Consider the following 12112-nt stretch of genomic DNA (forward strand, 5'->3'; position numbering starts at 1 on the left):
CCGCCCCCCTCAAAACCCATACGTTTTAACTACAATTTATTGTTCATAATAGTTCCGAGACAGAAGCCGTAAATTATGTTTATTATATTTGTGTGTCCTTACAGCACAATTGCTTTTCTACAAACTCTCGGTAATGAAACAAATGTGTGGAGCCAGCAAGGGTAGATCCGCGCACACCCCTTGGGCTAAGGGTGGGGAGCAAGTTTTGCGCGTGTGTTTTGCGGCCCAAGGTGAAGCTCAGCTTGGAAAGGTAGAGAGCGAAGGAGAGGAGTCCGTGTCCAGTCGGCTTTTTTCTTTTAAAAGTACAAGTTAAGCAAGAGAAATGCTCCCCTTTGGCGTCAGTTCCTAGCTTTCGCTTACAGAGTCCCAACTGCAATGTTTTTAAAACGCGGAGACCCGCTTCCGAGCTTGTAAAGACAGCCGTCCCCGCGCTCGCTGCGGGGGCGCAGAAGCAGCACATTTTACAATTTCCTTTTCTTGATACCCGCTTCCCTCATTGCCTTCTTCTCCGGTAAAAATGGAACCCGGTACGACCCAGATGGGACTCGAACCCACAATCCCCAGCTCCGGAGGCTGATGCCTTATCCATTAGGCCACTGGGTCACCACAAGAACAGCTTTCCCACAACGCCCTCTTACGCGATGCCATCATCGCGCCCCGCCCCCTGCGCTCCGCGGACGTGCGTCGGGCGGTGCGTGTTTCAGAAGCCGCCGGCGGGCGGCAGCGCACACGCCTGCGCGCTTCGGCGCCCTGGGTCTGGACTTCAGGCTGACCATAGTGCGCCTGCGCGTGGCTCTCCGCGCCCCGCTGACCGAGCGGCGGGGTCCGCTCGCGGGCGGTCCTCGCCCGTCTGCTGGGTTTTTGGAAGGTTCTCTGCCCCGGTCGCACGTCACGCGCACTTGGGGAGCTTTAAACAAAATTCCATTGGCTGTGCTCCTGCGTTTCTAGTTCCGTTTACCTGGGCAGGACCCGGCTCTGCATTTTACAAAGCTGCCCTGGACCGGCCTCTGCCACTGGCGTTAAGAAGCACTCTCTCGGCGTAAGGTCCTCCGCACCGCACCCCACCCCACCGCGCCCCACCCCACCGCACCCCGCCCCACCGCACCGCGCCCCACCGCACCGCACCGCACCGCACCGCACCGCACCGCACCGCACCTCACCGCACCCCACCGCACCTCACCGCACCCCACCGCACCCCACCGCACCCCACCGCACCCCACCGCACCCCACCGCACCTCACCGCACCCCACCCCACCGCACCGCACCCTACCCTTCGCATCCCTTACAGGCCCTTCTTTCTCTTCCTTTCCTGCACTTATTCAGGGTACTGTCACTTGATGACCTATTATGTGCTGTGGACTGTAGGGGGGGGTCCCAGGGTAAAAAGGCTTTTCTTTCAACCCGCCCTCGCACCCCACTTACCTCCACCTATTTCTCTCCTTCTCCTCTTTCCTTCCGGCTTAAAGGGAAAGTGGGGAGGCCCCTGGGCCCGATGACAGTGTAGGAAAATGAGGTACTCGCACCCTTCCACAACCACATCAGATTCCAGCCGAACTACAGAACAACACAATTCCATTTTCTTCTTGGACACGTAATACCTGGTCACTGTAAAACTATAAAATACGGATAAGCCAAACGAAAATCCTTGAAAATGACTATAATCTTACCATTCAGAGGTAAGCACTATTAACATTTTGGAGAGTACCTTTTAAATCTTGTCTGTGTGTCATGTGTCGCTCATTACCTGTGGGTCCAGTCATCCAGGAAATGCTTTTCATGAAAACTAAGACACTATTAGTGAATAATTAATGAATCATCGAGCACGATGGTGCAGAAGTGGTGGTGGGTAAAACTGTAGCCTTAGTGAATTAGGACAGTGGCACCAAATGGTATTTTCACCTTCATGCACTGGAAGGGGGGGGGGGGAGTAAGCTTCACTTAAGTCAGCTTCACTTAAGAATGTCCTTGATAATGCTGTAAGAATTATTATTAATTGTATTAAATCTCCACCCTTGACTACACATCTTTTTAATATTTTGTGTGACAAATGGAAAGTATGCCTAAATCACTTCTGCCTACCAAAATACAGTGTTGGTCTCTGGAGGAAAACATTTGTGTGATGTTTGAGTTGCAGGCTAAACTAGCTGCTTTTTCACTGGAACACAATTTTTACTTCAAAGAATGACTGACAAACAGATTATTCATACTTAGACCTGTGTAAGAAAAGGTTATCTCACAAAGACCTTAGGACCCCTGGCCAGCTGGGCTTAGTGGTTAGAGTGTCAACCCACAGGCTGCAAGGGTCACGGGTTCAACTCTAGGCCAAGGGCACATACCTCTTTCGGTTTCCGGCTTCAGGAAGCAACCAATTGATGTGTCTCTCATCTGTGTCTCCCACTCTCCCTTACTTACACTCTCTCAGAAAAGCAATGGAAGAAATATCCTCCCATGAGGATTTAAAAAAAAAAAATGTCCTCAGTAAATAGTCTTTTGCTCTGCGTTACATCTGACCAAACCAATCCATGTGACTGGGGGTTGGAATGTACTGGGGGATGGCCTAGGCCAGAGGCCCTCTCCTGAATCGGGGAACTACAATAGCTAAGAGTGGAGGGTGGGTGGTTCCTCAGGGCAACCTTGTATCTTTCAAAGGTAACTCACTTTTAACATCATATTTCTGTTTCAGCTTGTTTTCAGATGCAAGTACAGAATAGTGGTTGAGAGCATGTATGGGTCCTGAAACCAAACAGCCAGTGTTTGTTAACAACTCGTGATTCAATCTCTTCTGCGAAATGGAACAGATAATAATACTACCTTGCAGACTTGTGAAGATTGAATGTATTAATATATGTAAACCACTTAGAACACGTCTGGGCATATAGTACTCAATATTTTCAAGCAAAAGAAAACCTGATTTGACTAGCTTAATCAACAAAGGAAGTATATTGGATGACATAATTGTAAAGTCATGTAATTGCAACCTTCGGAGGTTGGGCAGGCTGTTGATTAGAGTTTTCCTGGTTTCTCTACAATTGCCCTATTCGCATTTCTAGGACTCACTTCCCTCAGTCCAGAACAGAGCCTCCTTTCCTACATCCAATCATCAAACAAAAGGCACAGCCTTCCCAACTGGATGAATTTAGTTCACATGCCCTTCCCTGAACCATTCACAGTAGCCAAGGAAATGCCTGACAGTGACTGTTTTAGGGGTGAATTCTTTTCACATTTTTTGCACTTAAGGGATGGGATTATGCTGACTGGGTAGGCAATGAATCCCATGGCTGCTACAAATGAGTGAGGCTGGCATAAATGTCTGCCAGAATGGACAGTGTTCAGTGTTTGAGTTTATTTATAGTAAAACAAAACAAAAACTCCAATGTAACTTTTCTAAATATGCCCTTTTTAGAATACAGCACTTTGCAGAAAGAGAACAAAATGGCCCATAATCCCAATGCTCTGATAACCATCATTGCTACTTAAAAAAATAAACATGGCGCCCGGCCAGATGTGGCTCAGAGGTTGAGCATCGACCTAGGATCCAGGAGTTTGGGGTTCGATTCCAGGTCAGGGCACAGGCCCCGGTTGTGGGCTTGATCCCCAGTCGGGGGCATGCAGGAGGCAGCCGGTCAATGACTCTCATCATTGATGTTTCTCTCCCTCTCCCTTCCTTTCTCTGAAATCAATAAAGACATATTAAAAAAAAATGCACCTGGCAAGAAAATCCAAACATTTTATTCAGAAATGTGTAAAATACAGCAGAGAACTTTACTGGAAGGATTGGCAACACTTGAACACAGACTATAAACAAGGGTGGGCAAAAGTAGGTTTATAGTTGCGTATTCTTGCATTAATTATTGTATTTATTTGAATTACAATTGTACAGCGAGAGAGGAAGGAAGAGAGAAGCAAATGTGGCAAGACGTTAACATTTGGCAAATCTGGGTAAAGATTTGCAATTCTTCCATATTTAAAATTATTTAAAAATAAGTGTCTAGAGAAACAGGCATAATAAATCTTTTGTTGCCATATTCGTGGTTTTCATGCAGTATGACACAGTTAAAAAGAAAAATGCCACACATCTTCCTTGTCCCTCCCCTCCGTAATGGCCGGAAACCCCTGCCTGCCACGTTCCTTCTGTGAAATGCGCGTAGCAACATGTTTCTATATTAACATTTTTAAAGAGCATGATTTTGGGAATCACTTGTAGTACTTGGTTAAGGCAGCCGCGAGGGAACGGACCCCCGACGGCACGGGAACCCGCAACCCCTTGGCGAAGGTCAGGGTCGCAGGCACAGGCAGGGCACAGGGCCGGCCCCTCGCGCTACCTGCCGGGATTTGTAGTCTTTCCCCTCCGAACTGCTAGGTACTCTGGGATTGCCCGGCCGCTCCCTCATCTCGCGATGGAATCCTCGCTGCGGCTAGGCCCTATGACCACCCCCCCCAACGTGTTTTTCAAATCCACCAATTGACGCTCACCGTAGGCTCGAACCAGCCAATCGGAATGCGGAGCCACCGGGAAATTTAAATCGCGCCGGCCGGCTGCACGAGCCACACCGTCTTGGGCTGACCCGTGGTGGACGTTTTCAGAGCAACCGAACCGCAGCCTGCCCTCCGCGCACCGTCTCCTGAGGAAGCCCGAGCCGGCTGTGTAGGTACGAAGTCAGGCGCCGGCCCGGCCGGAGAGGTAACGGCCGGACCTCAGGCCGCGCTCTGCCCGCGGCGGCGGGAGGGGAGGCGCCGGGTTCACGCCCGGCCTGGCTTTGGCCTCTTTCGAAGAGAGGCCTCCTGGGCGTCGTTCGTTGGCGAGGGGGATGTTGGGCGATGCGAGCCGTCGGGCGTGGGGCCGCCGAGGCTCTGCGAACCTCCGCGGCAGCCTTCGCGGTTCGCGACTCGCGGAATCGGAGAGAGGCCTCAGGGCCAAAGCCCCGGCAGGGAGCCCGGCGCCGCCGCGTCTCCTGAGGGCCGGGGGAAGGGGCTGGAGGTGGAGGTGGCGGTGGCGGTGGCAATGGGAAGAACTGTTTCTTAAAACGTAGGCCTTGGGTTGGCTGTATCAGGCTCGTAAACTCACGTAATGGAATAAAGTTGAAAGGACTGAAATAAAGTTGTCGTCTTGTAGAGATGGCTCGTCAGTGTCCGAGTCTGAGTGATGTCAGCTAATACCGGCCAAATTAAGTGCATTCGCTAGAAATTCCTGGAAGCGAAAGTGTTACCGAGCTGCCGAAGCTGCAGAACTACGTCGCAAATTTTCAGTCTTGACAAAATGTTATGGGGGACTTGATAATGCGACAGTGAACCAGATTTTTCTCTCATTTTCAAATGTGAAGAATGTGCCTATTTTGGCCATTAAGAGACTCAATATATTCCGCCTAGGACATAGATTTTTAACTGTAAGCCCGGTTTCCCCACTTTGTCTTCAGTTAACTATTTATGGGCTGTATATAGTGGAGTCTAGAGCTGCACTGGCCAGCATGGTAGTTACCAAACATTGTGCTGTGAGCTTACAGTACACCCAGGATTTCCAAGGATTGGTATGAAAAAGGGACGTGAAATGTCTATTAACATTCTTCTTACTGACAAAGTAAACTGATAAAAGGGAAATTTTTTTCTCTCCCCCATCTTAGAGCTTTCTCCCTTTGTCTCATAACCATGTCCACCAACGAGAACGCTAATTCACCAGCTGCCCGCCTTAACAGATTCAAGAACAAGGGGAAAGACAGCACAGTGCGTACCTTCTGTTACTTTCATGTGGTATTTTTTAAATGGAAAGAATTGGGAAGGGGTCAGAACTCAGGGAATTGGGGGGGGGGGGGTGTGTGGGAAAGCCTTCACTTTGCAACAAAACCTGAAATGATAGGTGACATGATGTGTTGTCCTTTCCAAAGGAAATGCGGCGGCGCCGGATAGAAGTTAATGTGGAGCTGAGGAAAGCTAAGAAGGATGACCAGATGCTGAAAAGGAGAAATGTCAGCTCGTTTCCTGATGATGCTACTTCTCCACTCCAGGAAAACCGCAACAACCAGGTAAATATATTTTAGCTTGTGAATTATGATAAACCTAGAAAATCAATATGGGACTTAAATATTTAAAAAATATTGCTAGCCTTACGGTTTTAACTATAAAATCTGTGAAGATTTTTTTTTTTCCTGCTCTGACTCAGTAGTTCTGATGGGTTGTTTTTACCTGCCCACTCCATAATCTACTCAAGCTGATTTCAAGGTCTTCTTTAGCTCTGATCTCCCTTCAGGTTTCCCTGCATTTACAGCTGCCAGCTCAGTAACTTGACCTGGCTCATTCCACTACCAACTGAAAGTGTGTCCAGAACCACCGATTTTCTGGCCTATTTCTACCCTTTTTTTTGGTATTCTCTATTTTTTTGTACTTGTTTGAGAACTGTTCTGCATGGCCTAAAATAATGAATATTAACGGACAATAAAATGTAGGGTTAATAAACATTTAGTAACTGATCATAAACCTAAAAATGTCGTCACTGTGGCAAATAGGGATTTTATTGTTTGTATTTAATCTGAAAAATGATAATTTGTAAAATTCCACTGCTTCTATAGGGCACTGTAAATTGGTCTGTTGAGGACATTGTCAAAGGCATAAATAGCAACAATTTGGAAAGCCAGCTCCAAGCTACTCAGGCTGCTAGGTAAGTCTTGTAGCGTGGGTAACCCTAGAAATTAGCTTTTTAAGATTTTTTTGGTGGGAAAGATGGTGTGGGTAATGAATGAATGGTTAAGCCTGTCTTAGGCCTATTTTCATTGGAATCTTCCCTTAGGTGAAAGTATAATTTTTTATAAGCCTAAAATCCCACTCACACCCAGTGATCATCACTATTGACCTTTGGTGTACTTTTAAAGAAAATTACAAAGTTTTTGATTGACTTCTCCATTTAGAAAATAACTATATTTAGACACTTCCTTTTTTCCCCCATTGACCCCCATCCCTAGATTTTTTTTTTTTTTTAATATATCTTTATTGATTTCAGAGAGAGGAAGGGAGAGGGAGAGAGAGATAGAAACATCAATGATGAGAGAGTCATTGATCAGCTGCCTCCTGCACTCCCCCAACTGGGGATTGAGCCCGCAACCAAGGCATGTGCCTTGACTGGGAATTGAACCTCGATTTCTTGGATTCTAGGTTGATGCTCAACCGCTGAGCCAAGCCGGGCCGGGCCCCAGATTCTTATCTTTCATGATATTATAAATATTTGTGACATCCATCACAGAAAGGATTAATAATTTCTGTAGCTTTACAGTTAGGAAAATCTAAGTCACAAGCAAGCATTAACAATGAGAGTGAATTGTCAGATTGTCAAAGTTTTAAAAAACAAGATCTAAAGTAGATATCTGCAGGGATGCAGAGAGGAGGGTAACCTATATTACTGGTAATATTTTGATTTTTGGAAGAAGGGTATAGTTAAGACACCACATATAGTAGTACTATGCAGTCAGTCTGTTCAGCTCCTTTTAAACTCCAGGATATCTGAGCATTTAGTGCCTTACTGTAAAAGGTTGTCTAAAGTTCTAAACTCCTAATTGCATTTTAATTCGTTTTTACACAAACTTTATTTGTTAACTCCTTCTACTTTTGTTTCTCTTTTTGCTCACCCTTAGGAAGCTGCTTTCTAGGGAAAAACAGCCACCCATAGACAACATAATCCGGGCTGGTTTGATTCCAAAATTTGTGTCCTTCTTGGGCAGAACTGATTGTAGTCCCATCCAGTTTGAATCTGCTTGGGCCCTCACTAACATAGCTTCCGGGACATCGGAACAGACCAAGGCTGTAGTAGATGGAGGTGCTATCCCAGCATTCATTTCTCTGTTGGCATCTCCCCATGCTCACATCAGTGAACAAGCTGTATGGGCTCTAGGAAACATCGCAGGTACTTGGCATTTTAAATTCTTTTGACAGAATGTCTCTAATCATGCTGAGGTTGGGAGATGACAACCTTTGCGTCAGGTTTTGAACTGGCTTTCTTCCAGTGCTTATTCATGTAAGTAAGTTGGGGGATTTCTGAGAGTCTTTATGTTAAGACATTGGTGAACTGAGTCATTGAACATTGATGGTGTAGAAAAGTAAATAGGATTAACTTTGCACTTCTTTTCAGGTGATGGTTCAGTTTTCCGAGACTTGGTTATCAAGTATGGTGCAGTTGACCCACTGTTGGCTCTTCTTGCAGTTCCTGATATGTCATCTTTAGCAGTAAGTTACTGACATAAGTTACTTACTAGTTGATTCTAATTTTCCCACCTCCTCAAAAACAGGACCTTTCATTGCATTTTTCTTTTTCCCTAGTGTGGTTACTTACGTAATCTTACTTGGACACTTTCAAACCTTTGTCGCAACAAGAATCCTGCACCCCCGTTAGATGCTGTTGAGCAGATTCTTCCTACTTTAGTTCGTCTCTTGCATCATGATGATCCAGAAGTATTAGCAGATAGCTGCTGGGCCATTTCCTACCTCACTGATGGTCCAAATGAGCGGATTGAAATGGTTGTGAAAACAGGAGTTGTGCCCCAACTTGTGAAGCTCCTAGGAGCTACTGAATTGCCAATTGTGGTAAGTTGTTAACTTTCAGATGAGAACATAAAGTACAAGGAACATAATCAGTTGATACTAATGTTGACATAATGTTCATTTTAGGTCATGATAAGCCTATTACTTGTCAAAACTTTTGGGGTATAGAGTTTTTGAGCAATATTGGAAAAAATAAAAGACAACTTTTAGCATAACTTTTTTTTTTCCTTTTCAGACTCCTGCATTAAGAGCCATAGGAAATATTGTCACTGGGACAGATGAACAGACTCAGGTTGTAATAGATGCAGGAGCACTTGCCGTCTTTCCCAGCCTGCTAATGAACTCCAAAACTAATATTCAGAAGGAAGCTACATGGACAATGTCAAACATCACAGCTGGCCGCCAGGATCAGATACAGCAAGTTGTGAATCATGGATTAGTCCCATTCCTCATTGTTGTTCTCTCTAAGGTAATAAAGCCTTAGGCCTTAATCAAAGGGTTGTTAGTATTTATGGACAAGCATTTGCTAGAGCAGTGCTTGATAAGATTCTTAATGTTCCAATGTTGGGTTCTACTTGCAGTCATTTGCTAAATAATAGCTAGTAATCTCTTAAGGTTCGATAGTTTTTCTAAAACGGCACTTTCAGAATCTTATTTTTATAACCATTCTGAAATAAACCTGTTTCCTTGTGTTTATTAGGCGGACTTTAAGACACAAAAGGAAGCTGTGTGGGCTGTGACCAACTATACAAGTGGTGGAACAGTTGAACAGATTGTATACCTCGTTCATTGTGGCATAATAGAACCACTAATGAACCTCTTAACTGCGAAAGATACCAAAATTATTCTGGTTATTCTGGATGCCATTTCAAATATCTTTCAGGTAAGTCTTAACAAGGTGTCATTTGTTTTGGGACTTGATGATTGGCTTGCCATTTAGACTCGAGGGAAGGCAGCTAAGTTTACTCAGTAGGTCACAGAATCAGAAAGCCATTTCATGTGGGCAATGCTTTAAAAAAAAAAAAAGTTTGGTTTCAGAAAGAGATAAAAACATCAATGATGAGAGAGTCATTGATAGGCCGGTTTCTCCATGGCCCCCCCTACTGGGGATTGAGCCCGAAACCCGGGCATGTGCGCTGACCAGAATCGAACTGTGCTCTCTTGGTTCATAGGTCGATCCTCAGCCATTGAGCCACGCAGGCCAGGCTAACTTCATTTTGATATTAACAAATAACTCAGGGAAATTTGTTTTTGTGCACCATAGGCTATCTTTGCCCTTCAGACAATGGTTCTCCACCTTGATTGCACTTTGGAATGATCTGGGATACTCTTACAAAACAGAAATTTCCACCCTGGCCAGTTATGCTCAGTGGTTAAGGGTATTGGCTCACAGACTGAAGGGTCCTGGGCTCCATTCTGGCCAAGGGGGCACGTACCTTGGTTGAGCCTTGATCCCCCAGACTTTGTTGGGGTGCATGTGGGAGGCAACCAGTCGATGTTTCTAACATTGATGTCTGTCTGTCATCGCCCCCCGCCACCGAAAAGCAATGGAAAAAATATCCCCAGGTGAGGATTAAAGACAACCCTCAGAAATTTCCTGTTTCCATCACAGACCAATTGAACCTGGATATAGTGTCATTTTTAAAGTTGCCCAGGTGATGATGATGAACAGGAAAGATGGAGAACTATTCAAAGATCTTTGTAGCCAAAAGCTACAGAAGTTGCTGAGAGCAAGTACAGACATGATTACCTTAAATTTAAAATGTAAAATGGAGATAGTTTTTATCTTGTAGGGTTGTTGAAGGAACTGTCAGGCGTTTATTTCTGTCTAATATATATTAGTGCTCAAACATAGATTGGATTTTTTTTTTTTTTAGGCTGCTGAGAAACTAGGTGAAACTGAGAAACTCAGTATAATGATTGAAGAATGTGGAGGTTTGGACAAAATTGAAGCTCTGCAAAACCATGAAAATGAGTCTGTGTACAAAGCTTCACTAAACTTGATTGAGAAGTACTTCTCTGTAGAGGTGAGTAACATGGAAATGTTGATAAGAACTTGGAAAGGAGACATTTAAGATCAAGCCCATAGACGTTTTTTCCCCTGTACTTTTTCAATAAGCCCTGTACCCTTGTTAAATGTGGCAAAATATCTGCGACATAATGTAATGCACATATTTGCTCTTCAAGTGTTTGGCTTGATACCTTTTTAACTTGAGATATTTAAAAAATCACCAATTTATTTTCAATTGAATAGCCTTGGGAATCTTAGAATTATCTTGAGGGTAAGCTTGTGTAGGAGTCAGTGGAGAAGTAGACCAACCCCATGACTATACTCTGGGCCTAATAAGCAGTTTTCCCCTTGCCTATTAAAGTGGAGAAGAAAATATTTTTCTGTTATAGTAGCATTTCTTAACCCATTCAGAGGCCCTAACCTCCCTACTAACAAATTGGCAAGTTTTAGCAGCCCTCCCTCCATTATTTCAAATATGGTACAGGATTAAGGGTGAAATGTGCAAATGAAGACCTTAAGAGTAAATACAGACTTCTAGGCAGGCTGCTGCTTAGAAATATGCCATATTTCTGGGAATACATACATAGGTTTATTTATTTATTTAAATCCAGGAAGAGGAAGATCAAAATGTTGCGCCAGAAACTACCTCTGAAGGCTACACGTTCCAAGTTCAGGATGGCACTTCTGGGACCTTTAACTTTTAGAACGTACAACTGAGGCATAAAGTTGTTTGTTGTGTACTGTGTTTGGTATAAGTTTGTCTTACTCTTTCTCTATTAAGAACTCTTTTTAAATGTGGTTTGTTATTGTAGCACTTTTTACAACGAATCTATACTTGAACAGTTCCAAACTGTACATACTGTATGATGCTTCTCCTCTCAGTGGGTTTCTTATTTCTATGTGGAATTTCATATCTTGCAGTGTCCTGTAAATAAAGATTAAATTCCACCATTTTTGTTACTTTACCAAGCCTGTGTTTTGTTTTCCAATTTGGAGCTCTTAGGTTGCAAATGAACCAAAATGATGTGACTAATTAGAGGTGTAGTTCTGGTTACAGACATCATTTGATGTAAGGTTTATGATGTCATCAAGGATACGGGTGACAGCTTTTCCTGCCTGCTTCTGAGTTACGGCTTTGCTCTAGGCTGCTTCCCTTGGTGAGTAATAATGGCAGTTGGCACTGCCATTTCACACCAGCCAGAAAAATTTTTTCAGAGTTTTCACAAAAGAATGAATAAAATTTCCCAGAACCCCTCAGCCAGTCTCCTCACATCTCTGGCCAGGGAGATGGAATAAAAATCTTAAATTTAATCTTGAGTCTCTGGGACTTGCAAGTGACATTCCTTCCTTCCAAACTTCAAGACTGAAAGTGGTTTCAAGGCTGCACCTTGGCATCAGCTGCAAAGTTTACCCAGAAGTTATGTTTATTTGGTAAGGGGTTGGTCCCCAGGTGCTCCTTCCGTGCAGTCTGGGTTGGAAAGCCACTACTCTAAGGCATAGCTGTGCCGTTAGCAGGATAGGAAATGGATTGGGGTGTGAGTGTTAACTACAGTACCCATAAGTGTGAGGAAGTGAAATGTT

The 12112-nt window shown here is 44.4% G+C and overlaps 1 protein-coding gene across 2 annotated transcripts; it reads left to right on the forward strand.

The window, feature by feature from the left end:
* The first annotated feature begins 4547 nt into the window (after positions 1 to 4547).
* KPNA2 (karyopherin subunit alpha 2) lies at positions 4548 to 11496 on the forward strand. Of its 2 annotated transcripts, none has more exons than XM_081160880.1 (11): positions 4548 to 4649; positions 5619 to 5718; positions 5880 to 6017; positions 6561 to 6649; positions 7617 to 7885; positions 8111 to 8205; positions 8299 to 8562; positions 8756 to 8989; positions 9221 to 9403; positions 10398 to 10547; positions 11143 to 11496. In XM_081160880.1, the coding sequence occupies exons 2-11, from the start codon at positions 5644 to 5646 to the stop codon at positions 11233 to 11235; spliced, it is 1590 nt and encodes a 529-aa protein (XP_081017006.1). In that variant the 5' UTR covers positions 4548 to 4649; positions 5619 to 5643; the 3' UTR covers positions 11236 to 11496. The 2 variants fall into 2 exon arrangements, with proteins under 2 accessions (XP_081017006.1, XP_081017007.1); XM_081160881.1 differs by having other exon boundaries at positions 4558 to 4681.
* The last annotated feature ends 616 nt before the right edge of the window (positions 11497 to 12112 follow it).

Source organism: Miniopterus schreibersii, assembly GCF_964146895.1.
Source record: "Miniopterus schreibersii genome assembly, chromosome: 16".
Taxonomy (NCBI): domain Eukaryota; kingdom Metazoa; phylum Chordata; class Mammalia; order Chiroptera; family Miniopteridae; genus Miniopterus; species Miniopterus schreibersii.